The sequence below is a fragment of the Diadema antillarum genome, unplaced genomic scaffold, assembly GCF_040938485.1.
Source record: "Diadema antillarum isolate AM-2024a unplaced genomic scaffold, OU_Dant_1.0 seq00000821_RagTag, whole genome shotgun sequence".
In the NCBI taxonomy this organism is placed as follows: domain Eukaryota; kingdom Metazoa; phylum Echinodermata; class Echinoidea; order Diadematoida; family Diadematidae; genus Diadema; species Diadema antillarum.
Genome location: NW_027271698.1, coordinates 3,963,414 through 3,986,896, shown reverse-complemented (window position 1 = coordinate 3,986,896; position 23,483 = coordinate 3,963,414). Strand labels below are relative to the sequence as shown.

At 38.6% G+C, this 23,483-nt stretch overlaps 1 protein-coding gene across 1 annotated transcript in view; it reads left to right on the top strand.

Annotated features, from left to right (window-relative positions):
• Positions 1-22,398, top strand: part of LOC139739856 (eukaryotic translation initiation factor 2-alpha kinase 3-like) — a 31,370-nt gene extending 8,972 nt beyond the window's left edge. Inside the window, exons 4-16 of the mRNA XM_071650457.1 lie at positions 2,387-2,517; positions 3,526-3,754; positions 4,335-4,485; positions 6,047-6,310; positions 6,925-7,063; positions 14,806-15,018; positions 15,617-15,739; positions 16,291-16,437; positions 17,009-18,011; positions 19,238-19,408; positions 19,825-19,926; positions 20,575-20,637; positions 21,509-22,398. Of these exons, the coding sequence (XP_071506558.1) occupies positions 2,387-2,517; positions 3,526-3,754; positions 4,335-4,485; positions 6,047-6,310; positions 6,925-7,063; positions 14,806-15,018; positions 15,617-15,739; positions 16,291-16,437; positions 17,009-18,011; positions 19,238-19,408; positions 19,825-19,926; positions 20,575-20,637; positions 21,509-21,667 (2,895 nt within the window). The 3' untranslated portion in view covers positions 21,668-22,398. The remainder of the gene's footprint in view (positions 1-2,386; positions 2,518-3,525; positions 3,755-4,334; positions 4,486-6,046; positions 6,311-6,924; positions 7,064-14,805; positions 15,019-15,616; positions 15,740-16,290; positions 16,438-17,008; positions 18,012-19,237; positions 19,409-19,824; positions 19,927-20,574; positions 20,638-21,508) is intronic.
• Positions 22,399-23,483: the final 1,085 nt, after the last annotated feature.

Below are 23,483 nucleotides of genomic sequence, written 5' to 3'. Positions count from 1 at the left end.
CCTATTCATCCAATTAAACCTAGGTCAAGGAAGGTGAACATTCAACACATTTGTGACAAACTTGTCATTTCAATATTTTGCCAATTTTGTGAAAATGTAATCACACATTGTCCACATGTGGGCAAGTCCAAGCTATTTTGCACCAGTAACGCGTGGGACATCACAAGAAGATTTAGCCCTATATTACACTGTTAAGATTGTAATTTCATATGTTGGGTTGCTTTTGATAGCTAGTAGGTATCTTCATTCAAAACAATAGAAATAATGAGAATCACACGTTCAGTATTTAATTTATGCAAATTTATTCTCCAGTAACGCGTGGGACCACAAAAATTGTCTTTTTTTTTCTTCTTTTACTTTTATCTCAATTATTGTGAAAATACTTGGTACACTATAAAATCATTACAAACATCTTTTTCTACAATAATAACTGTACCTGAAATAAAACATTTCAGAAAAAATCATAAAACTGTTTTCTCTCAAGGTCAATTATAGAAAGATAGGTATAGTAACGCGTGGGACAAGTAACGCGTGGGACATTTTTGTCACTATGAATATTGTGATGTGAATTGCACATTTGCTCAGAGAAACTTTAATATGGGGCACTAATAATATAAATAGATGTATTTCTAATAAATTCTTGCAAATTCAAATGATTTAGACCCACCAGAACAATAGATATAATAAAAAATATGAAATGCCTGTGTTATCCTTTATTTTTTGACATTTGACTTTGAATGTGACCTTGAAAATAGCATGCAATGATCTTTTGTGAATTATTTATCCAAAGTGGAACTTTTCACCAAATTTCAAGTCAGAATTCACAAAATTACAAAAAATCCCTCAATAATGTACACATTTCCCATAGAAGACTAAGATTTAGTACACTTCCATTGACTTGTACACAAATCGTCCCACGCGTTACTAAAATGTCCCACGCATTACTAAATTTAATTGAAAATTGCAAGTATGAGATTTATCAGACTAACTTTTTATCTCTTGGATATGATTAGGTCCATTGTGAATTTGGTCTTTTGAAAGTTTCAGGTCAATCAAATCATTAAATTTTATGCAAATGAGAAATAATGACCTAAAAAAGTAACGCGTGGGACATGCTAATTTTGGCCCATCCCTCATTTGCATATTTAATCAGCTGAGAAACTGAAAATCACAGTCATGATAACTTGTTAGTCAGACTTAAGGTCACCATACTTATTTTCATAAAAACTTGTAAAAATTAAAAGATACATTTTAAAATGCAAAATTTTTTAATGTCCCACGCGTTACTCTAAATTTTAATTTATGCAGATTAATTAATTTATTGCTGGTTATGCGGAAGGATCTTTACTTTTTCTTTTTGAAATTCATGTATTTTAACTTCTTAGCTTTCAAATGATACTAAGTTTATGTAGATTGACCCATTTTAAATTTTCAGTCTTGTGTGATCAAATAGCTTGGACTTGCCCATGTACTATCCAGACCTATTGGGAAAATCATGCATTATGGCGGAGGCATACCAGTCGCCAAAGCGACATTTCTAGTTCATATTTTTAAAAATATTTATCACTTTTCCTTTGGATATCTTTGTACATTATTTGTGATGACATCCTACTGATGCTTAAATTGCATGAATTTCTTAATCTGTAGAAAATTTAGCAACATACCCATGTGTGCAGTCTACTGTATGTCTGCACAGCTGTTACACTGTGAATCTAGTATTTGCACTGAGTGTGCTATACTGTATGCATACACATGTCAAGAGTCCAATAGTTATGGCGAGTGCAAATAAATTTGACATCATACTTGTATTATTTATGCAAGCAAGTAAAATTGCATCAGAATCCACTAGTGCATGTTTATATGGTAGTTATATAAAATCATTTTGGACACACTTCAAATTATATCTCTACCAACAAGAATTTGTGACTTTGAAATTCTTTAAAGACATGTATTGCAAAAAATGATTCAGATTTGATAGAAATATATCAGACTATTTTGAAAATTCATATCAACCCACCAATTAAGAGTATGAGGCTAAGAAATATGCTACATGAAAATTCGATGTTGGAGAAAGATCTTAGACTAAAGTATGTTCCATGATAAAGGTACTTTGTAGTATTCAAAGAGGCTGGGTTCACCTGAGCTGGTGTCCATAATATGTCTGATTTGAGCATGTCATAAACCACTGTACAAGTAGAATCGTTTACCAACTACATGTAACTTTCCTGTTGGGAAAATTTCATTCAACTGCACTTTGTGATAATTTCAGTGATATTTCTGTACATCTTCTCATCTCGTACATACTAGTGTGTTATTAATATCGGACTAGTTCAGTTTTCAGAATGTCATATGTTGCGAGTTATGATTTGTTTTTCATTTTTCACAGTTGCACTACATCTGTGGGTCAAGCGGCTGTCAAATGTATGGCAATGAGCAGGACGATGACCAGGATATCATTGTAATCCAGTACACGAGACAGACGGTTCGAGCCGTTGACCAGCGGTCTGGGTCAGAGAGGTATAGAACTATCAATTGCTATAATCCTAACTTCTCAAACTGAGTTTGAAAGGGAACGAAATCCAAATAAACATGTACAGTGTAGATTCAGTGAATTAAGAAATATTAGTAGTACACAGCAGTGAAGTTTCAGGAAAATCAGCCAGTCCGTTCGAAAGTTATGAATGTTAAAAGTTACAGTGCCATCATCGCTGGATGAGACTACTACTACTGTTTATCATGTCCCTGCAGGATGATAAAGAAAATACAAAGAGAATGCCACAAAATTAATATTTTATGAAAACTACACTTTCCCTCACCTTGTTACTGACATTTGTGAAGGATAATATTATTCCCCCTACTTTCTGAAAGAGTTCTTTATCTGTATTTTTTTTTGTATATTGTTGTCCAGGGGTCAGTTTCATGAAAATCTTATGAGAGACTTTTTGCTCATAAGACACATTTACGAGAGACTTCATGAAACAGATTTTACCTTTCTCTGAATGTATCTCATTGCCGCATATGTGCGACTTTGACCACTCTGAGATTTATGTTTTGACTTTTATGTGATGACTTCATGAAACTGACCCCATGTGTGACATCACAATGAGTTCCCATGTAGATTTTATTGTTTTGTAAAATGGGTTTTAGAATCTCTACAATATGATTGGTCAATTGTCATGCATTGATTTGAACTAATCCACACTGAGTCATGCGTCCGGTAAAATCCAAACGCATGGCTCAAGTCTTGTATAGTGTTGTAGGTGTTACGGATGTATGATGTGTAAAAGGTTGTATTTCATAAATTTACAGGCCCATTTCATTAAACAAATAATGCACAGGCCTAATTCATGGATCAGCGAGGATTGGATGCTCTCGTTTGACTTTGGAACAGTCTAAAACCCACGAGCGCAGCGAGTGGGTTTAAACATTTCCAAAGTCAAACTCATGCATCCAATTCTCACCGATCCACTCTGTCCTGTGCATCATTTGTATAATGATATTATGGGTGTGGTTTGACGTGGACAGGTGGAATTTCAGCGTTGGTCAGCATGACATCACATTCCTGGAGGGAGATCGACCCTCCAAGGAGGACCATCCCAGCTGGGAGGAGGATGATGAGGAAGGCCTGGTCTGTGAACCAGAAGATGATGAGGATACCATGGATGAGATGCCCACCTTGGGGGTCAACATGGGCACCAAAACGATCTTTGCCGTGGGCGGGGCTACTGGTCGCCAGCGTCTCTGGTCTCACCAGGTATGGTCATATTTTTATCCTGAAAAAAAAAAAAAAAATATTGTGCATGGAAAGTCACCTCATTTGTATTGTAAGTGTTATTCAGAGATGAGTCCCTATGTACTCTAGCTTGGATGCTGTATGAATATATTGTATTAAAAATGTATAATGCAATATTCCTTGAGCAGTCCAGCTGTATGTGATGTCAGCTTTCTACATGGGAGGTCAAGGCCCTGTCACTATAGATTGACCAGCTGCACTCAAGTCCAGATGGTTTTGGTCACTTGATGGTCAAGATAATCAATGTTTATGATAATGTTCTTCATAAATTTCATCTTAAGGCATGTTGTACTTTTCTGATGTTGTTTGACACCAATCTTCTGGAGTAAGATTATCCAGAGTAGATAGTTGTACATCGTAAACAATATGTCATTGTACATTTCAGTGAGTGCCGTTAGGATGCAAAACTTGTCATATTGAATTCTGAGAGTAAAGAAAATATACTGTACTCTGTGTATGGGTGTTCAGTGATGGAGTATGATATTGGGCAATGTATTTTATATATAATTTTCATGAATTTGTTGTGTCTTTCCTATACCAGATCGAGAGCTGCATTGCCCATGCGTGGACCATCCACAATGGGGTCGTGAGCCCTGTTGATCTTTTCCAGCATGCGGCCCTAGGTTTGACTTCTGACCCCCAACCCCAGATGACCCCATTCTTCTCCACTTCCCAGCCAATGCTGTATGTTGGTAAGTGTGCATGGCAATATAATGCACTATATCTCCATCACGGTTGTTGATATGTGACCCTCCACAACAAAAGAATCCAAAAGTTGTTGATGGCTGAGCCGAGAAAATCGAGTTTGAAGTCAGATCATCAAACTTGGTCAGAATCATAAAATTTCTGTTTTTGGCATAATGTTGCAGTTTAATGTTTCGTCTATCATCTGCCAAAATTTCAAAGCTAAATGATCCAAGGAAAGGCAAGAAGTTAGCATTTTTTTCTGGGCCATGATTTTCTGATTTTCAACGGAAAGATTTGGATTTAGTGCTGCAGATAGACTCTGCCCCTAGCAACGAGGGTGTGATCTTATTGGTCAGTGCGAGGCATCCTGGTTACTGATTGGTCGTGCGTAGACTGCTGGCGCTAAACTTGAATGAATATTGCGGACGTTGCTATGAGCATACCTTCTATTGTCGAGAGTCGAAAACTGTCTTACCTCCTCTTGATCACAATTGTGTTGGAAAGAAAATTTTTGAAGGCGGTTTTCTGAAATGCTGATTTCCTAGACCACTCGACATGCTCTCATAAAATCATCAATATCTCTGCAACTAAGTATTTCTATGAGTCATGTTATGTGTGAAATCAAAGCGGAAGAGCAAAGGAATGATGTCATGTCATTTTCAGAAAATCGACGTCCCTTGATTTTTGGATCCTTTTGTTTTAGCAGGTCACATATGATCAGGATGCTTGATTACTGTGATTATTTTTTTTTCTTCTGTAATGAGTAACTCCTGCTGATGAAGACTTTGATGAAACTTATATACCATCCTCTTTGGTAGTAGGAATTTAGGAAGGGATGAAAGAGCTCAGGTGAATGTGAAAGAATAGAAGAGTTTGTTTGCAAAAACCGATAAGTCCATATTTGTCAAATGGAGATATTTGCGATTAAAGGTCAAGAAAAATAAAGAGAATAATAAGAAATTGTTTGCTTCTTTTGACCATAACTTCAAAAATATACCTTTATATGTAGTGACCAATGTATCATTTAAAAGGTATTATTTTGTACTTTATGACAGAGACCGTACTTCAAAATCTCCAAAAATGGACTTATCGGTTTTTGCGAACAAACCCTTCAATTATTTATAGACTTGTCATATCTAGGTATCCATGCCTTTACCTGATACTTATTCCCAACCTATGAATTAATAAGATTATGGGAAGCTGTACTTGCAATATCAAAGTATCCATTTTCATTCTTCTTCCTAAAATAGATTTAAAAGCAGGATTTTCCCTTTATTTTTTAGATGCTTCTCAACTTCCAGTGTGATGTGAAATTTGATTAAATTTTATATGAAAGTCCAAGTTTACACTGGGAACTAAGGCTACCTTGTGTTCGTATGAAGCAATATCTAATTGCTTGTCATAGATTACTATTCTTGAGATGGCTGCCCAGTTCGTAAACAAATGTGATTTATCACTGGTACTGATCCAGACATGACAAGCCATAACATTATTGAAAGATGTAATCCAAAGTTTTGACATGAAACAAAGCTGGACTGTAATCTTGACTTCCATTTTTGGTCACAGGTGAACACGCCAACCAGCTGTACATACATCCTTCCCCTGAATCTGAAGTATCCCAGACTGCATGGGCATCCCAGGGGGGAGGTGCTCAGCCGCAGGATGGGAGCCTGATGGCCCCGAGGGTACAGTGGCGACCCTATGCCTACAACTCCGTCTCCCGCACCCCACTTCTGGTGGCAGCTAAGAACGAAGAGAATTTGGAGGCCAGTGAAAAACTGCAAGGCAGATCAAGCAGTAACACGGCAGTGTGGAATCAGTACCCCTTTGGTGAGCTTTATGACTTTGTCATTCATGGGAATTCAAACTTAAAACATACATTGTAGTTAGGCACAGTTCCAAACTGTTTTCAAATTGTCTTTAATATTGAAATAAAGTAAAACTAAAACAAACAATGCTCAAAGGTGAGTGAAACCCAGATGTATGTTGATTAAAGTGAATGCAGCAATATTAGTACAACTTAACAGTGAAGTTTGAAAAAAATCGAACAATCTGTTGAAAAGTTATGAATTTTTTAAGTTTCAGTGGTGCCTTCATTGGATCAGAAGACTACTTACTAGAAGTACTACTACTACATGACGTCACATACCTGTAGGAGAAGATATCATGAAAATATTAAGAGAATTCTACCAAGTTTGATTTTGTAACAAAAAGTACACATTCTCTTTAGCTGCTATTGGTATATGGTAATGGTAATATTCCCCCTGCTTTCTAAAAGATGTAAATCAATTGCTCTTTCATTATACTAAAAAAACAACAACAAACAAACTTGAGAAACCAGGACATATATGTACCATTCAGCCGTGGAAGCAAAAGAAGGAAGAGGTAACTAGCATAGTTTGAAGTAATTGGACAACGTATATGTTCTGGTGTGTTCTCTGCAGACAGTGGCTATAATTACCTCATGCACAAGCAGAGCCCCGCCTACATGGTACTTGGAGACCATCGGGAACCATTTGAAGCCAACGGCAGCGATGAGGACAGTCTGGAGATCCTCTTCAGTGCCTCAGTCTGGACCTGGTGGTAAGACTCTCAACATTTAGGCTTCACAATTAAAAACCCAGAGTTTTGGGTAGGAAATGAAAAGACAGGATGTCCTAATGTGAAAGTGTTCAATATGAATTTCAGTACAGTGTAGTATACATGTTAAAGGCATAATTTACTATATGCAGATGAAACAAAAACCCAGCGTTAGTACTTTAAAATAGTTCTAAAATATGTGTTAGGGATAGAAACAACCACTGTAAAAAATTGAATTAGTAAAATCGGTGTTGAGTATTGTTAGATATACAAAGTGTGAACAGTAGTTATAATAAAAATGTTTCCAGACTAAACTGGCTACAGTTAAGGTTTATTGAGAAATAAACTGATATCTACAGTACGCGCAATAGAAAACGCCCGACGAAAGTGCGTCCAAATTTCGTCCCAACGCTTTTTTCGTTGTTGATTTCGTCGGGGACGTTTTCAACGCTTTTTGCGTCCAGACTTCATGGACGGATTTTGGACGAATTCAACGAATTCAACGAAATCCCCGAACGCTTTTCCGAAGCTGTGGACGCTTTCAACGCTTTCGACGCTTTCAACCCTTTCAACGCTTTCAACCCTCTGTACACATCACACACACAGCTACACTGTATACAAAGTTAGCTCGAATCGCGAATCGCTAGCTCTCCCTTCGTCGAAGTTGTCTAGGTTTCCCGTCCATTTCTCTCATTTTCTCTCTTTTGCTTTCGTATCATTGTATCCCTTTCTTTTCAGAGTACAATCATACTTCTGAGAGTTTAGTTTTCTCATTTTTACTAAGTGATTACCTTGTTTGCAACAATTTGGGGTGAGTTTTTGTTCGAGTGTTTGTTGAGTTTTTCGATTGAACGATTTGTCGATTATCTTCGTGTGTGCGAGGACATCGTACCCACTCGTTTGTTTCCGTGTAAGTATTTTTACCGTAAAGTGTCTTCATCGTTCGTCTTCACGCATCGGGTTTTCACCTAGTTTTCCTCATCGTAGTTTTCCCATTCATTTTTTTTTTCCGGTGCAAGATACTCTGTGTATTTTCTGCTACGGTAAAATGCCATCGTCGATAGTTTTTGTGTATTCATCGTAGTTTTCCACCTCCATTTCATTTTTGTGTGCCAGATGTGTAGCTAGGTCTGCGATGTCTGAATCGTTTACAGGTTTGTTTTGAGAGGGATTTTGAGGGTTTCGCGGTGGATGAGATTGACTGGAATGAGTGATAATAATAATGATTCTACTATCTAGTGGTGTTGATATACGAGCTCTTTTGATGATGCAATTTATTTCGTGTGACCGACCATCATGACGTTGGCGATGACGAGTACGAAACGAGTAGCCTACACATGTACAATGTAGGCCTGTAAGACGAGAGTGACACTGACGACATGGCCTGGCCCTGGGGGGCGGTTTTAGTGTTGGCTCGCTCGATCGTGCACTGGAGTGGTCTAGAGACCTGCATTTTATTTTTTCATTTAATTGTATCCTTTTGCCTTTTTCACTCTGGTTTACTGCTACCAAAATTTATGTCTCTGAAGAAACTCAACCAGAAGTTAGACAATATGTTTGCACATCAAGCCCAAGTCTGTCAATTGCGATGTTCCTACTCCTTTTTAACTCGAAATCCCATTTTCTTTGCTCATTTTTCCACTGATAAATTATTTAGAACTGTACTGCATTTCTGATGAATTGCTTTTGTGTTATATCAAGAGCCTGCTGAGTAGGTGTTTCATTCTATCCTTTCAATTATCTTTCTATCACTTTCTTCTTTGACCCTGGATGGAAAAGAAAAACCCTATCTTGCCATGTAAAGACAGAACACATACCATCATGAAATATCATGACATTACTAAAGTAATAAAAGAAATACGAAAGCGATGAAAATTCTTGTTTGTAAAATCATAAATCAAAGGTGATTTCATATGAACCAGCTCTTTGAAACGTATTTAATTTGCCTATTGGTACTTGCTTTGCAAGTACACTGTATACATTTTCTCTCCCATGGACTTTGTGTCCCCCTTTTTTTATGTGCTTTAATGATTATTATTCTAGTTTGTTTTGTCAATATCATCATTATTGCTGTATCATTATTACCATACTTTGATATGGTTAATTGCATTTGTTGATTGACTCTCACTTTCATTTCGTTGCCTCCTCTTGGTACTTGTGCAGATCCTTTCTAGGGCTTGCTGTTTGCTCACCCCCCCCCCCCCCCCTTTGCTGTTGCTATTTCACTCTTTACCTTTCTTTATCTCTCTGTTGTTCCTTATCTTGTTTGATGTTGCCTCCATATTCATCCTTTTCCTTCAATGGTTGCCCCCTGGCCCTCACGACTATTACTAACCTTCCCCTGCCTTTTGTCTGTCCATCCTCCTCCTCTAATCCCCCTCCCTTTACCTGTTGGGCTCCTTACCCATGACATCCTACCCTCTCCTTTTGTTTTCTTTGTTTCGTGTCCCTTGCCTGTTCCTGACTGTTCTTGTTGTGTGAAGTCGCTTTACATGTATGTGGTTGCTTTTTCTGCCTATTTGCCATTTTGCTTCTGACGAAGATTCTGCTGTGATCGAAAGCTTAGGTCCCTTTTGACTCTATCCTAAAAACATTCATGTACACTCCCAAAACTTGCTGGGCTGTAGTAATGGAAACTTCATTATCTAGCATGGGAGGGGGAATGCTTTCATTTTCTCAAGAGAGCATTTGTGTGAGAGAATGCAAAACTTGATTGAGTGTTGCCAAGTTGTTTTCAAGCTTCTTCATTTTATTTGATCTTAAGCATAATCACTTTCGTAAGTACATGTACAGTATTACGATTTCTTCTCCCCTGACTGTAATCGGAAAGTTCGCCATAACGATGATCGCTAATGTGTTTGGATGTGCCGATATGGGAAACACGTGGTTCAAAGGAATGCACCATGTGCTACTGCAAGTTTAATGGTAGAATGCGCCATAGGCTTAGTTACGGTAAACAGTTTACGTTCGATGCGAATGATTATTACGTCTTTCAGGATCGAGGAATAATACACACAAAACATGCAAACAAACAAATCCACGAACGAGTGTTGATAACCAAAATTCATATAATGAAAAGTAATAGGCAGTTTTGATGAGCATGAAATTAATTGTCATAATTTTGCTGTTTAATCGGGTGGTGGCTGCATCACATAGGACATCGCAGTGAATTTGTCTAGGCGTATGAGACATTTCATATATTTCTGTGATTGCATTTTTGAGTGATTAATCAATTCCTTTTAACAGTTCGGGAACATATAAATGCATTGTACTTAGATCAAGTACACAATAATCGACGGTTCGATGTATGCGCCTAAAGAAAGGCGAAAGAATCAGAACATCTTTGCAATGATTCCTTTAACTCAACTCACCAGCGAGTTCTTCGATCGATATTAGACCAGTGCGCGCATTCTTTCGACTGGCACCTGGGGTCTGGCACGCACCTGGTTTTGTGGAAATTTCCACAAAGGGAGAGGGTGGGGTTTTTCCAATCCCAAGAGACCGCATTACACAAGAAGACAATCTCGTCGCTTCTATTATTTTCCGTCACTTGTGTTTCCCCCTTATTCTTTGCTAATAATGAACATTTAGGTTGAACTTGATGATGGTTGTTCACACGTGGTTCCTTTTGTTGTGAGGTGTAGGTATTTTCTTTTTTATCATTCTTGGGAGGGGAAAGAAGAGTAAAAGAGGGAAAACTCATTTAAATAAACGAAGGGCACGTACGCTCAGCATCCACAGCAAGCCGTCTTTTACATCAGCATCGTTGATTATCATCACCATCATCAGGCATCACTCCGATAATTTTGTCCTTTTCTTATAAACATTTAGAAACACGATCACCATCACTCGAGATAAACACGTAGCAATGGCAGATCCAGAGGGGGCGCATGAGGCGCACGCCCCCTTTATTTATCGTTAAAAGAAAAGAAAAAAAAAGAAGTGAAACCCGGAAGTGGCACCAGAAATATTACAGAATTCCTGGATCCGCCCCTGCCTGTACGAAAATAAATGACAACAAACAAAGTATCAACAACCTCCCCGACAACTACATAAACATTACCACAGAGCACACCGAAGCGGCTGGGATCAAACACCTTTCGAAATACTGCAGCAAAGCGGGAAATCGCCGTTATTAAAATGCATATGTACACAGTGCGAGGCAATTGAAAGAATTACCTTTAAATATTTCAGAATATAAAGGGAACAAATTAAGTGATATGAAACGAAAGAAATCGTATACCAAACGAGAGGTATGAGAAACGACCTCCAATATTATAGGCCCTTAGCCGCAGCATATCAACAAACATGAGTAGGCACACGGAATATGCGTGTTTGGGATTCCTCCCTTCTATATTTCTTTCCTGAAGTACTAGTATTCCCAATGCCCGAATAAAATAATGACTAGTTTGTTACTCTGATTTCTTCTTCTGAGGTAAGGAAGTTCGTTCATCCGAAAACGAAAGGATTGACACTCCGAAAGTTTGCTAATCGGACAATGCCCCCCCCCCCCCAAAAAAAAAACAGCCCACAAAATGCTCGTTAATCAAATTATTGGTTAATAATAGTGAAAGACGATAATAATGATAATGATAATAATAATAATAATAATAATAATATAACAAAAGACAGAAATAAAACAATATATGGCCCTATAGCAATTACCCGCAGCATGATTACATTTTCGAATCAACAAACATGGATAGGCACAAGGAATATGCGTGTTTCGGATTCGAAATAACGCCGTAACCATCGGAATAGCGCACCCGTTTTCTTTTTTAGGAATAATGAACACCAAGGAAATGAATAAATTATTTCAAACTATAAGAATCCATCGTAATTCTTGCCTTAATGATTTTCCTCCCTTCTATATTTCTTTCCTGAACTATTCCCAATGCCCGAATAAAATAATGACTAGTTTGTTACTCTGAAAGTGGTGTTGTGAGTAAGGGAAGTTCGTTTATCCGAAAACGAAAGGATTGACACTCCGAAGGTTTGCTAATCGAACAATGACAAAAAAAAAATAATAATAATAGATTTTATTTTCACACTAGGTACGAACGTCTGCAAGGTGTAGGGAATTTGCGTGTTACGGAACACTTTATCAGTTTCGCATCAGCGAACTTTACGTGGGTACTACAAAAATGCCTCCCCCCTAAAAAAGAAAGAAAAAAAAAGTATTACACCAACACTTGAGCATAACAACAAACAAGAAAGCTAACAAACAAATAAACAACTTAAGATTTAATCTCATTTAGCTGCTTTGAATATTTCACGTTCCGTCTGTATATTATACTTCTTTTCAGAATTATCTCTCGCTTCCCGCTTCACAACTAGGAAATAAACGATGTCATACTACTAGTATATAAGAATTAAACTTATTGTCTTGCTCTAATATAGAATTCATTATTCCAAAAGTTCGTTTATCCGTGAATACAAAAGGCTCGATACTACAGTACTACGAAGGTTTGCTTATCCGACAATAACGCACCTACCCAATCACAAACATTCGTGCATTTTCGGATTATGAATCATAATATAATTTGACTATCACATTTACGAACATCTATACTAGTATTTCGTGTAGGGAAGTCGCGTGTATCTGAACGTTTCATTTTCGTACTAACGAACCTTTATATGGGTGCATGGGTACAACGAACATGACCCTCACCCCCCCCCCCCCCCAAAAAAAAAAGAAAGAAAGAAAGAAAGAGCTTAGTCAAACTAAGAATCAGTCAGAATTAGTCGCTTTGAAAATTCCCCGTACCGTCTGAATTATCTCTCTGTCCAATAAAGAAATAAACGATATGAAACTAAGAATTAAACTTATTGTCTTGTTTTAAATATTTTTTTTTTTTGCTTTTCTGATTCAATAAAAAAACGGGCAATGTAACGCGCAATTGCTGAAGAAAGAAAATATATTTAATGACCAAATAACGGCGAACAAATCCTTCTAATTTCTTTTTTCCTCTTTTGGGGGTTAATTTTCTTTCTAATACTCAAATGGATTTTACGTACACGCAATTTTAGTGAAACCATTTTCTTTTTGGTCGGCATTCTACGATAAGGTTCCTGTGGGTTCCCGCTCGCCAAAATTGCGTGATTTCTCTTAAATACTATGAACCCGAATGATCTCTGATTGGTAATTTAGTCTATTTCATGATCAACAGTTGTTTATTTTCTGCTTGTAAAAAAAAAAAAAAACCACCACGTGAACTACTCGTACTAGTACATCGTACATATCTCTGTTTCGTTCAGCCAGTCTCACCTGCCTGGTTCAGCCCACAGAACGTGGTTCAGGCGAGCGAGTCATGCCATAGCAATGGCGACGCACACACGGCGCACTCGCCTTTCCCCACCACGTGCACTTTCCCTGGTTAATACGGTTACATGCAGCCAGCAGCATGAAATGTGATGTATCAGGTGACTTACTAAATGCAGTGATAACGGTACCGTACTTACAGCTAGGGTAAGGGAAACTAAAACTTTTACAAATTGCTTCAATGAAAACGGCATCGATATATGTATACATGTTACCATTTTAATATTATCATGTGTATCAGGTGAATTCCACGCCTGTCTACAGTTCTCATTCCGACCGCTGCGCTACTTGCTGAGTCTTGCAGTGTGATTCTTGCCGGCTGGCTAGTGGATGTGGCCACTACACACACGTGTATTCCATGTGCGCCTTGGATCACGGACGCTTCTAACGAAATTTGGACGAAACTGCCGAGCTCCGAACACGCATTTTCCGAACGAGCAACGCATTTGCCGAACGGAATTGAGCGGGCGGTCGTGCGTGAAATGCGTCCACAAAGCGTCCACAAAGCGTCAGAATCGTTGCTACTGGATCGATAACGAAAGTTCGTCCAAATTTCGTCCAGATTTCGTTGCTACTGGATCGATAACGAACTTTCGTTGGAAAACGAAATTGACGGAGGCGTTTCTTATTGCGCGTACTGTACTTATATTTGAGGCTTTATTGCAAAAATGTTATATGGAAGGATGTTTTGTAGTACAACAAACCTACACATATTCATCAAATGTGATATCTTAAGCATTTTTAAAATCACTGCTCCCAAAGGTAAATAGGACCTTTAAAAGTCAGTTGTAGAAAGCGCGAGTTTTGCATCACGTACCGGTACTCCATTTTGTGTACATGTATTATTGTATGCCCGGGTATGTGTACCGGAAAATACTTCGGATTTAGCAATGTAAGGTTACCACCTCCGCCGTGGCTACGTCACATTTACAAGTGTACACTCTAATTGTTACTGGCCATATTTCTTGACAGATTTCTTCAAATTCAGTATGTAAAAATCTAGGCGCTTGTAACTTTCTGTGATAGTGCCCTCCCTAGTTCTGTCCTTATACGCAAAAAGATTTATTTTTGAGGTTCTACTTGAGTGCGCTCTGCTAGCCACTTTTCTTGATGGATTTTGTTTAAATTTTGTACAATATTTTTCATAGTTGAATCTGAACCCCTATAAATTTTAATGATGCTGCCCCAAATGTATTGCCTTTTACAGGATCATATACAGATTGGTTGCCACCATGCATATTTCTTGTGTGCACTCTACCATCCACTTTTTTTGTTGAGGCTTTGCCATGTTAACCCATTGAGGACGGGCTGATTTTGCTACGAACAGGCATTTCCCACAGACACTTGCCCGAGTATACTTGGAACTCGTCCTCAACGGGTTAAAGGTGTAAAGCCTATGTACACCTTTCTTTTTTTTGTGTAGGAGAGAGATTCTAACAACCAGTGTAGCCATAGCCATTGGGATGCAGGTTTTCTTCTACTACGTCCTGATGCCACGGCGACGGAAACGCATCTCCAAGATGCTGGAGAGGGAGAGGAGGGAGGCGAGAGAAGAGGCGGAGAATGCCACGAGATCCTCAACGAACTCGTTGGAAGCAGCAAACGTTGAAAGCACTCCCAAGGAGTACAAGTCAAGGTGAAGAATCCTGATCACATTTCCTTATTAACCCTTCAACCCCTGAAATGCCTGCAACCACCCTTGTGTGTGCCGTGTTTGTTTGTGTGTGTTTAAAGTGGGGGTAATGAAATATGACTTGTACTTGTCTGTCTGGTTCACATCATCCCTGGATCAATGTAATACACAACTTAATTTCTTTTCCTGACATGATTGTACAAGTTTGCATTGCCAGAAACTGGCTGGTGATGTTGATAGGGTTACCGAGATATTGTTTATTATGTACTTGCTGTCGGTGGCCACACCCAGCTATTGTTTTGAGTCAGTAAACTATTTTGTTTGAGTTTTCTTTATTAACACTGTAGAGGGTCCATAACGCCTACATTTACATCATCTATCAGTTGTGACATTAATCCTCCGGTTTATGTATTTGCTTGTTTGTATTGGGGAGGAATCACCACCTAATGTCATGTGAGAATTGCAATAAGTAACATCTGAAGAACAATAAGGTGATGCACATTTTGTGCCTGTTCAGCTCATATCAAGGTTATTTTAATGAGACAAATAAATTTCTGCATCCATGATCATAAATCATTATATTGTTTGTATGATTTTTTAGGTATCTCGGTGACTTTGATCACATGGAGTGTCTAGGCAAAGGAGGTTTTGGAATTGTCTTCCAAGCAAAGAACAAAGTGGATGAAAACAGCTATGCTGTCAAGAGGATAACACTACCTAACAGGTGAGATTTCAGTAAGGAGCAGAATTTTTTTGTACGAGAAATTTGTTTTTGTTGTGTTTTTGGGGTTTTTTTTGGTGCTGGGCCAGGTAAGATAAACTTCATGTGTTTGTGTGTTTTTTATTTTATTTTGTGGAGTCCAAGATATAAATTGATATCACATATAACAAGCAAGAAATTTGTGCACTTTTGTTTTTGAGCTAGTGTGTACCCATGATTTCTATCGTGGGTATTACTCTAATAATTGTTCATTTATGTCGATGAAGGCCAATTTGTCAATCAGTTGCAACGATAACTTCTTGTTGTTGAAATACCTCAGACTTTGAAATGCTATTTTAGAGAGGCTATGAGTTCCGAGACTTTGCTTTGAGACTTCTATCCTCTCATGAAAGCAATTCTATCCCTTTAGAAGAAACATTCTTCATGGTTGCCAACCTCCAATCTCAAGCATACTCAGAGCAGAATTTTTAGGGTTGCACAAGAGGGTTGCCATATTCAGTGCAGCATAAGGTAACCTCATTTCCCCATGATTTTATAATGCTGATGCTTTGCAGAAAAGAGGCTCGCGATAAAGTGCTTCGGGAAGCCAGAACCTTGGCCATATTGGACCACCCTGGCATTGTACGTTACTACAACTCCTGGCTGGAAGAGCCCCCTCTAGGTTGGCAGGATGTCCAGGATAAGCTGTTTGTCGGGGAAGCGTAAGTGAAAACTTTCTACCTTTCCTCATCAAATTGTAAACTTTTTTTATGGTGGAACCGCATTCTGGCATTTCTCCAGTTATTATTTCCCCCTACTGCCTGTTCTTGTGGCCCATTTGTTTTATCCTTTTACTACAGGTTTTTACAAATTCAAAATTGTACATTTTATTGTCTGCACTGTAAGAAAAACTTATCAGACAATATTTCATCAAACTTGCCATGCACATGATTTAGGACAGGGCATTTCATGAAATAGGTGTTACATTGAAGAACAGGGATCAAGGATCAAAGCTAGATAATTGTGAGATGTCACTGTGTTTACACTCGAGTCCTGCAATGGTTCTTGTGATTACCTCAGACTTGTTATGTTAACAATGTGCTACAGCGCAGTGGCATGTCAGATTGTGACAGAGTTATGTGGCAGGCCAAAGGAGAGCCTTCTCAAAATGCAGGATATGTTAAATGTTGTATCTGCAGACACCATCATAACATGTAAGTTTAAAGTAAAGTGTGCGCGAGTAAAGAAATCTTACCCAAATTTGTTTGTGTCTTTTCTACATTATAGGGTGAGTACAGACGTCCTTTCCTCGTTAGATACTCCAGCCTTCTTCAATAAAAACAGTGAATTGGTGAGGAACAGAGAACAATTACTGCAACAGACTGGAGTGAAGGCTAGTATAGACCCTCACCCTGTGTCACACAGAAAGACAAGGGAAAGTCCCCTGCTTAGATTTGATCTCAGTGATGAGGACGATATAGAGGAGGAGGAGGACGCCAATAGTGGAAGAGATACAGCTGTGCCCAAAGATTGTCTGAGGGACCCAGGTGTGGGGTCAGACATCGTGTTCCCTGATACCCCCTATGACTTGAGTGGTGGGTTTCAACTGGGAAATGACCTGGAGGAGAGTGGCTCGTTCAGCATCGTCTTCCAGGGAACGGAGGATGATGACAGGCAGACCAAGAGCACCAAAGATGACTCTCGCTGGGATGAGAATACTGCTCAAAGCATCGGTGCCCTGAACGATGAGAGTCTATCAAATCAGAGTACGGACACTTCATTGAATACGACCGTGGACGAACCTTTCCAGCGCTACAAAGGTTCGGGTGTACAAAGAGCCACAGACCTTGATAGGAGCGAGTCCTTCCAGATAGTCTTTGAAGATTTGTGTTGCAGCGATCACCGAGGACATTCAGATGGTGATTCAGACGAATCAGATGGATCAGATGTGTCTGAAGAATCTAAGCCCACTGTGTCATCAGTAAGCAGTCACCAGTCAGAATCTCCAGACAGGTGTGTAAACGTTGATCCTCTGAAGTCACCCACGGCGAATTCATCATCTGTTAGTCCCAACAAGGACAGAGTGTCGGCAGAGTGTGAAAGGACTGCGGCAACCAAGGTGCCCAAGGTTTACCTCTACATCCAGATGCAGCTGTGCCGCAAGGAGACCCTCAAGGACTGGCTCAACACCAACACCTTGTCTCGAGACCGCAACAAGGTACTCTACATCTTCCACCAGATCCTAGAGGCGGTCAACTACATCCACGGCTGCGGCATGATCCACAGGGACCTCAAGGTGTGCTTTCTGCTCTCTCTCTCTATCATCTCAATTCAAATTTTTACCATCTTTTAATTCCGGGCTCTTTAAACCCACCCTAATTTGGAAGCAATTTCTTCGAAACATGCACTGATCATCTATTGCAAAATTGTATAAATCCACCAAATTCCCTTATATAGTTTGCTGTAGTGTAATCACAAGATTGCCTTACTGTATGACACAATTTTACCCAGACAGTGCATCAAATATCAATTTTTTTTAAAACAAAGAATTCAATATCTGTTCTACTTATACTTTCTCCAAGTAGTGCTGGTCCCTTTATACTTGTAGAATCCAAGGGTACATAAAGACACTGGTTGCCTTGATAACTCTGCAAGTGTATGGCTTTTGCCCCCACATACTCCCCATGGTAGAGGGAGAATAGGGAAGACAGCTGCAAGATACTTGGCTACCCCACAGTGATGGGGTGTCCATAATTGCTTTGTCCAAATGTTGGTGGCATGGTAGATCCTATTCCCACCTCACTAAAACTTAACAATGCAAAATTAATTTCTCGATCATTTCTATCAAAGGGAACTATCACGGGTGATCATTTGGATTGAAGTCAAACTCTTTTGTGTATGCTAGTTTAATGCGAATGCTGCAATAATTGTTACGCTGAGTGGAAATAATGGACACATCGGATTTGGATTCTGTTTTGATCTCCAGATAGTTTCCTATGATGTGGTGGTGGCTGAATGTTTTGCATTTCTTTATTCTTGATTCCTAGCCTTGCAATCTTTCTTTGTATGTATTTATTCTATTACAACAAATTTTGCAGAAACTTCAGGGGCGATATTCATTTTTCACAAATGGTCAAATATCATAATCATTATTATATAAATAAGTATAAATTAAGTCATTGCAGCAGGTTGAGTGGAGTACAGTCAACCTTGCCCAAGTCGAATTTATTTGGAATGAAGAAATCGGCCTATGAGGGATCAAAGTCAAAAGAATACAAAAAGGACTTGAAAAGACCTTCGACTTGGACAATTATTTAACGTATGCAAGGTCGACATAAGCAAGGTTGACTGTTTTACTATCGCTTTGTTCATATTGTTATTATTGTCAGTAGCATTATCATTATCACTGTTATTTTCATTGCTTATCATGGTATATATCGAGATTGCTACCAATATCATTACTGATATTTTGTCATCATTACTGTTAATCAATATTCATGACTATGATTCGTCTCCCCACAGCCATCCAACATTTTCTTCTCCGTGGATGGTAAAGTGAAGGTGGGGGACTTTGGCCTGGTGACAGCCATAGATACTGGGATGGAAGATGGAGAGGAGGAGAGGGATGCGGGCAATGGTCTCCATCTTCACACCGGGAGGGTCGGAACCCAGCTTTACATGAGCCCAGAACAGGTGAACCACATCCTTCAACTAGTGTTTGGGCTCTGTTTAATTGCAAAACCGGAAACATCAGCTCCATGAAACTTTCACAAATCTCCACTGGCATACAATACTCTGGGTAGACCAACACTTATTTTAAGAAGATTTATGTGTATTTAAGTGTGTTTTAAGAAGATTTAAGTGTTATATAAATGTATGTTAAGAAGATTTGTGGAAGTTTTCATGAACACATAAATTTCTTGTTTTGCAATTATGAAAGGTTAGGGAGCTTTAGCGTGGTGATATGATGAGCTGTGTGACGTAGGGAACAACGAACCATGGCAGTCATGGGTTCTTTTGATTGCAACAGCTGTTCTGAAAGGATGAAATGAAATGGAAACATTATGTAACCATTGTGTATCTAATTCTTTTGTTGAAATATCATTTAGGTATCGGGACAGAACTACGACCACAAAGTGGACATCTATGCCCTGGGCCTGATTTTCTTTGAGCTCTTCCATCCCTTCTCAACACAGATGGAACGTATCCAGGTCAGTGCTGCTTTGAACCACCTTGTGTATTCTCACTTTACACAAGGTCCTGAGACTTTTCCCCTCCCAAAGCATAGTGTAAACATACTCTGGGACTTCTCCCATTGTCTCCCACAAAGGTGGTCCACTCTAGGGACAAAATTTAAAGGAGAGAGTGACCTTGAGCCATAATTGACTGAGGCCAGCTGTATTCATCAAATTTTCCCATGGGCAAACTCTAGTGTCAAATGGCAGGGCACACCCCAAACCTCAATTGCCCCTGCAGCTTGGGGAGGTTGAGATAGTAGTGTGGATGGTCAGTTGCAAAAAGAGATAAGACCTCTCGTGTCTGTCCCTGTAACGCGGGACCTAGTGTGAATGTTGGGTATTACACACCCATCATATTTTTCTTGCCGTGTGGCCAAACTTTAAGATCACGTCGCTAAATTTGATACTACAGTGCACTCTTGTTATAACGAACACGGTTATAGCAAAATTCCAGTTACAACGAAATGAAAATTCAGGCCGCAATATTATCAGTTTTATGTTTTTTATTGTTTATTTGTTTGGTTATAACAACATTTTGATATAACGAAAGAAAAACGCCGATCCGAGGACTTTGTTATAATGGGAGTCCACTGTATGTCTCTTGCACATTTTTCTCTGTAGGTCATGTGCCAAGCCAAGACGCAGAACTTCCCCAAGAGATTCACCAAAGAGCTGCCCCTGGAGGTGAGACTACAATAGAATGAAAATTTAGAATCTTCATATAAGCCATTTGCACCTAGGGATACTGAAAATCTTTCATTATCATTTATGTTGTCTTCTTAGGTGCACAATAGACAAGGCAGGTTCTGACTTATGTTGTTTGAGACATCGTTCATGCCTGCTTTATTGATCTCGACTAGATCATCTGTTAGTTGTAATTGGAAGATATTGATGTGGGCAGTGGATATTGATTTTTTATTCTATCATTTCTTTCTTCAAGAAATCAACAAACTAAGATTGTCAGGCCCTTTATCATTTTGTATCTGTCAAGAAACATATGCATTATGATATGTAAATAACATCGGATTGACACACACGGTGGTACACGGAGATTAAAAGATGTTTTTTGACAAGGAACTAGATGAGAAACAGGGAAGAGGAAAAAGAGTTACACTTCCAGACTTACTGATCTTGATGATGTCGACTGTAGGGAGAACAGAGAATGTCAGAGACTTTTAAACTTTGTTTATAAGTGAATGAATAGATATGCAGTACCCACTGCTGTAAGGATTAGAACCAGCACTGAATGTCAAGCTAGAGCTCAGAAGTCTAGTGGATGTGACACCCGTCTACTAATCAGGAGATTGCTGGTTCGAGTCGCGAGTATGTATGCTCATGATTTTTTTATCATGGCTACCATTAAAACACTGAATAATTGATGCTTGTTTGCATCAATGATGGGAGGTTTGTCAATCACTTGCATTTTTCACTTTTGTTGGAAGATCTGTCCAATAAAAGTGGAACATTTAGCTGAAGATTCATACTGATAAATAATAAGTATGATAAATGTTATCTAGTTTTGATAATGTAAATACACATTGCTTGCCTACTGCAGGGAGAGTTTGCAAAGTGGCTACTATCAGACAGCCCAGACCAGAGACCAGACAGCAATGAGATCGACACCAGTGACATCTGCAGTCAGCTGTATGAAGACTACGTGCCGCCCTCGATACATACCACGAGGTACCGGGGGCTGTCCAACTCCTCGAGGTAGCAAGACTCTTGGAGAGATCACCCGATGTGTGTGCTTGCCAAGCTGTTGGAACCAGGTCTTGTTATTGAGACTCCAAGACTGATGTGCTCAGTGCAGGATATGTCATCATTGTGTAAATGGTGGCACGACTGGTAGAGTTTTATTAGATCTGGGTGTTCAGGATGCACAGGAATTGATACCAATTGATGGTCATATTAGTTTGTAATTTCTATTTTATTTTTTATAATTGGGATGGAAGTGAGAAAAGAGTATCTGCTTTAGAATAGTTACAGAGCAATCCATTTGTTAAGAATCAAGGTTTTTAGATGGAGGGTAATCAGATTGTTATATTTGATGGAAATTTTCCTTGTCATTTCTATGTCTTGACACATGATGGCTGTGAATGAAATAAAACACATTTCCATGGAATTGTGGCAAACATATGTATGATTGGACGACAAGGACATTTTTCTGATTCATTTATGAATCTATCATTGCCACCACTTAAAGGTCCAGTTTACCTTTGGGAGCATTGATTTAAACATTTTCAAGATATCACATTTGATACATATGTGTAGGTCTGTTGTATCACAAAACATCCTACAATATAAAATTATCCCAATAAAGCCTAAAATATAAGGAGATATCATTTTTTTTTAATAAACCGTAACTGTAGACGGTTTAGTCTGGAAACATTTTTATTCTAACTATTGTTCACATTTTGTATATTTAACAATAGTTGAATACTTAATATCGATGATACGGATTCAAATTTCTAGAGTGGTTGTTTCTATCCCTAACTCACATTTCAGAATTATTTTAAAGCACTAATGCTAGGTTTTTATTTTATCTGCAAATGGTAAATTATGCCTTTGAATTAATTATAAGTTTTAAACTGTGTGCCAGGACACAACACAGAGATGCTACCTATCATACAAGAAGAGCGCGAAAGCTTTGTTTTCAATTTCTGGCATTCATTGCATTATATCTGTGCTAAAATATGCAAAGTGCGATGAGACGTAGTGTGTTTTGGCTTTGCACTTCATGGTCTTTATGTACTTCACACTAGTTTTGATAAGGAAATTGTGGCTCATGGGGTCCAAGTTTTGTGTGTGTTTTTGTAATTTTAATTGAAAGGAGGAAATATTTAAGGTACACATGTAGCTAGCTGCTTATAACCTGACAAGTATTACTCTGATCTGCCAATTTATACACTGCCCATCATTAAATTCAGCTAGAAGCACTTGCCAGTCAGCCACTGGTTGTAAATTCAGTATTGGTCAAAGCACTGGCCACATATTACACAATCTCTATACAAATTCAAAGAAATTTTGGGCACCCAGTAATGCCATATAGTTGCCTCTGTACAATAGAAATAGAAATACAGCATTTGAAACTTGAACCATCATGTGTGTACAGAAGTCATTTGTTAGCTGGCAGGGATGATACAATCATGTGGCAGCTATGGACTATTGCCAAAATAAAGAGGGCTTAATCGTCAAGAAAGAAAATAATGGAGCTGTAGTAGCTTTAAGCCCATTCAGATATATGGCAAAAAAGAAAAAAGTTTGGATCTTCATAAAGAATATCACTATTTGAACTTGTATTAATTATTTAAGATTAAAGTCAATCTGTATCTCAATTATTCGGATTTTCTGTTGGGTCCACACGTCAAAAACTAGATGTTTGGGTTATGATCCAAACATCACTGCACGCCATGATCCAGTGGTATCTTTGCCATATGTATGAATGGACTTGTGATCTTGTGTCATCTGTGTCATCAACATTCCATGTTAAAAATTAATGTTGCCAGGATCGACAGATTGTATTCAAATTA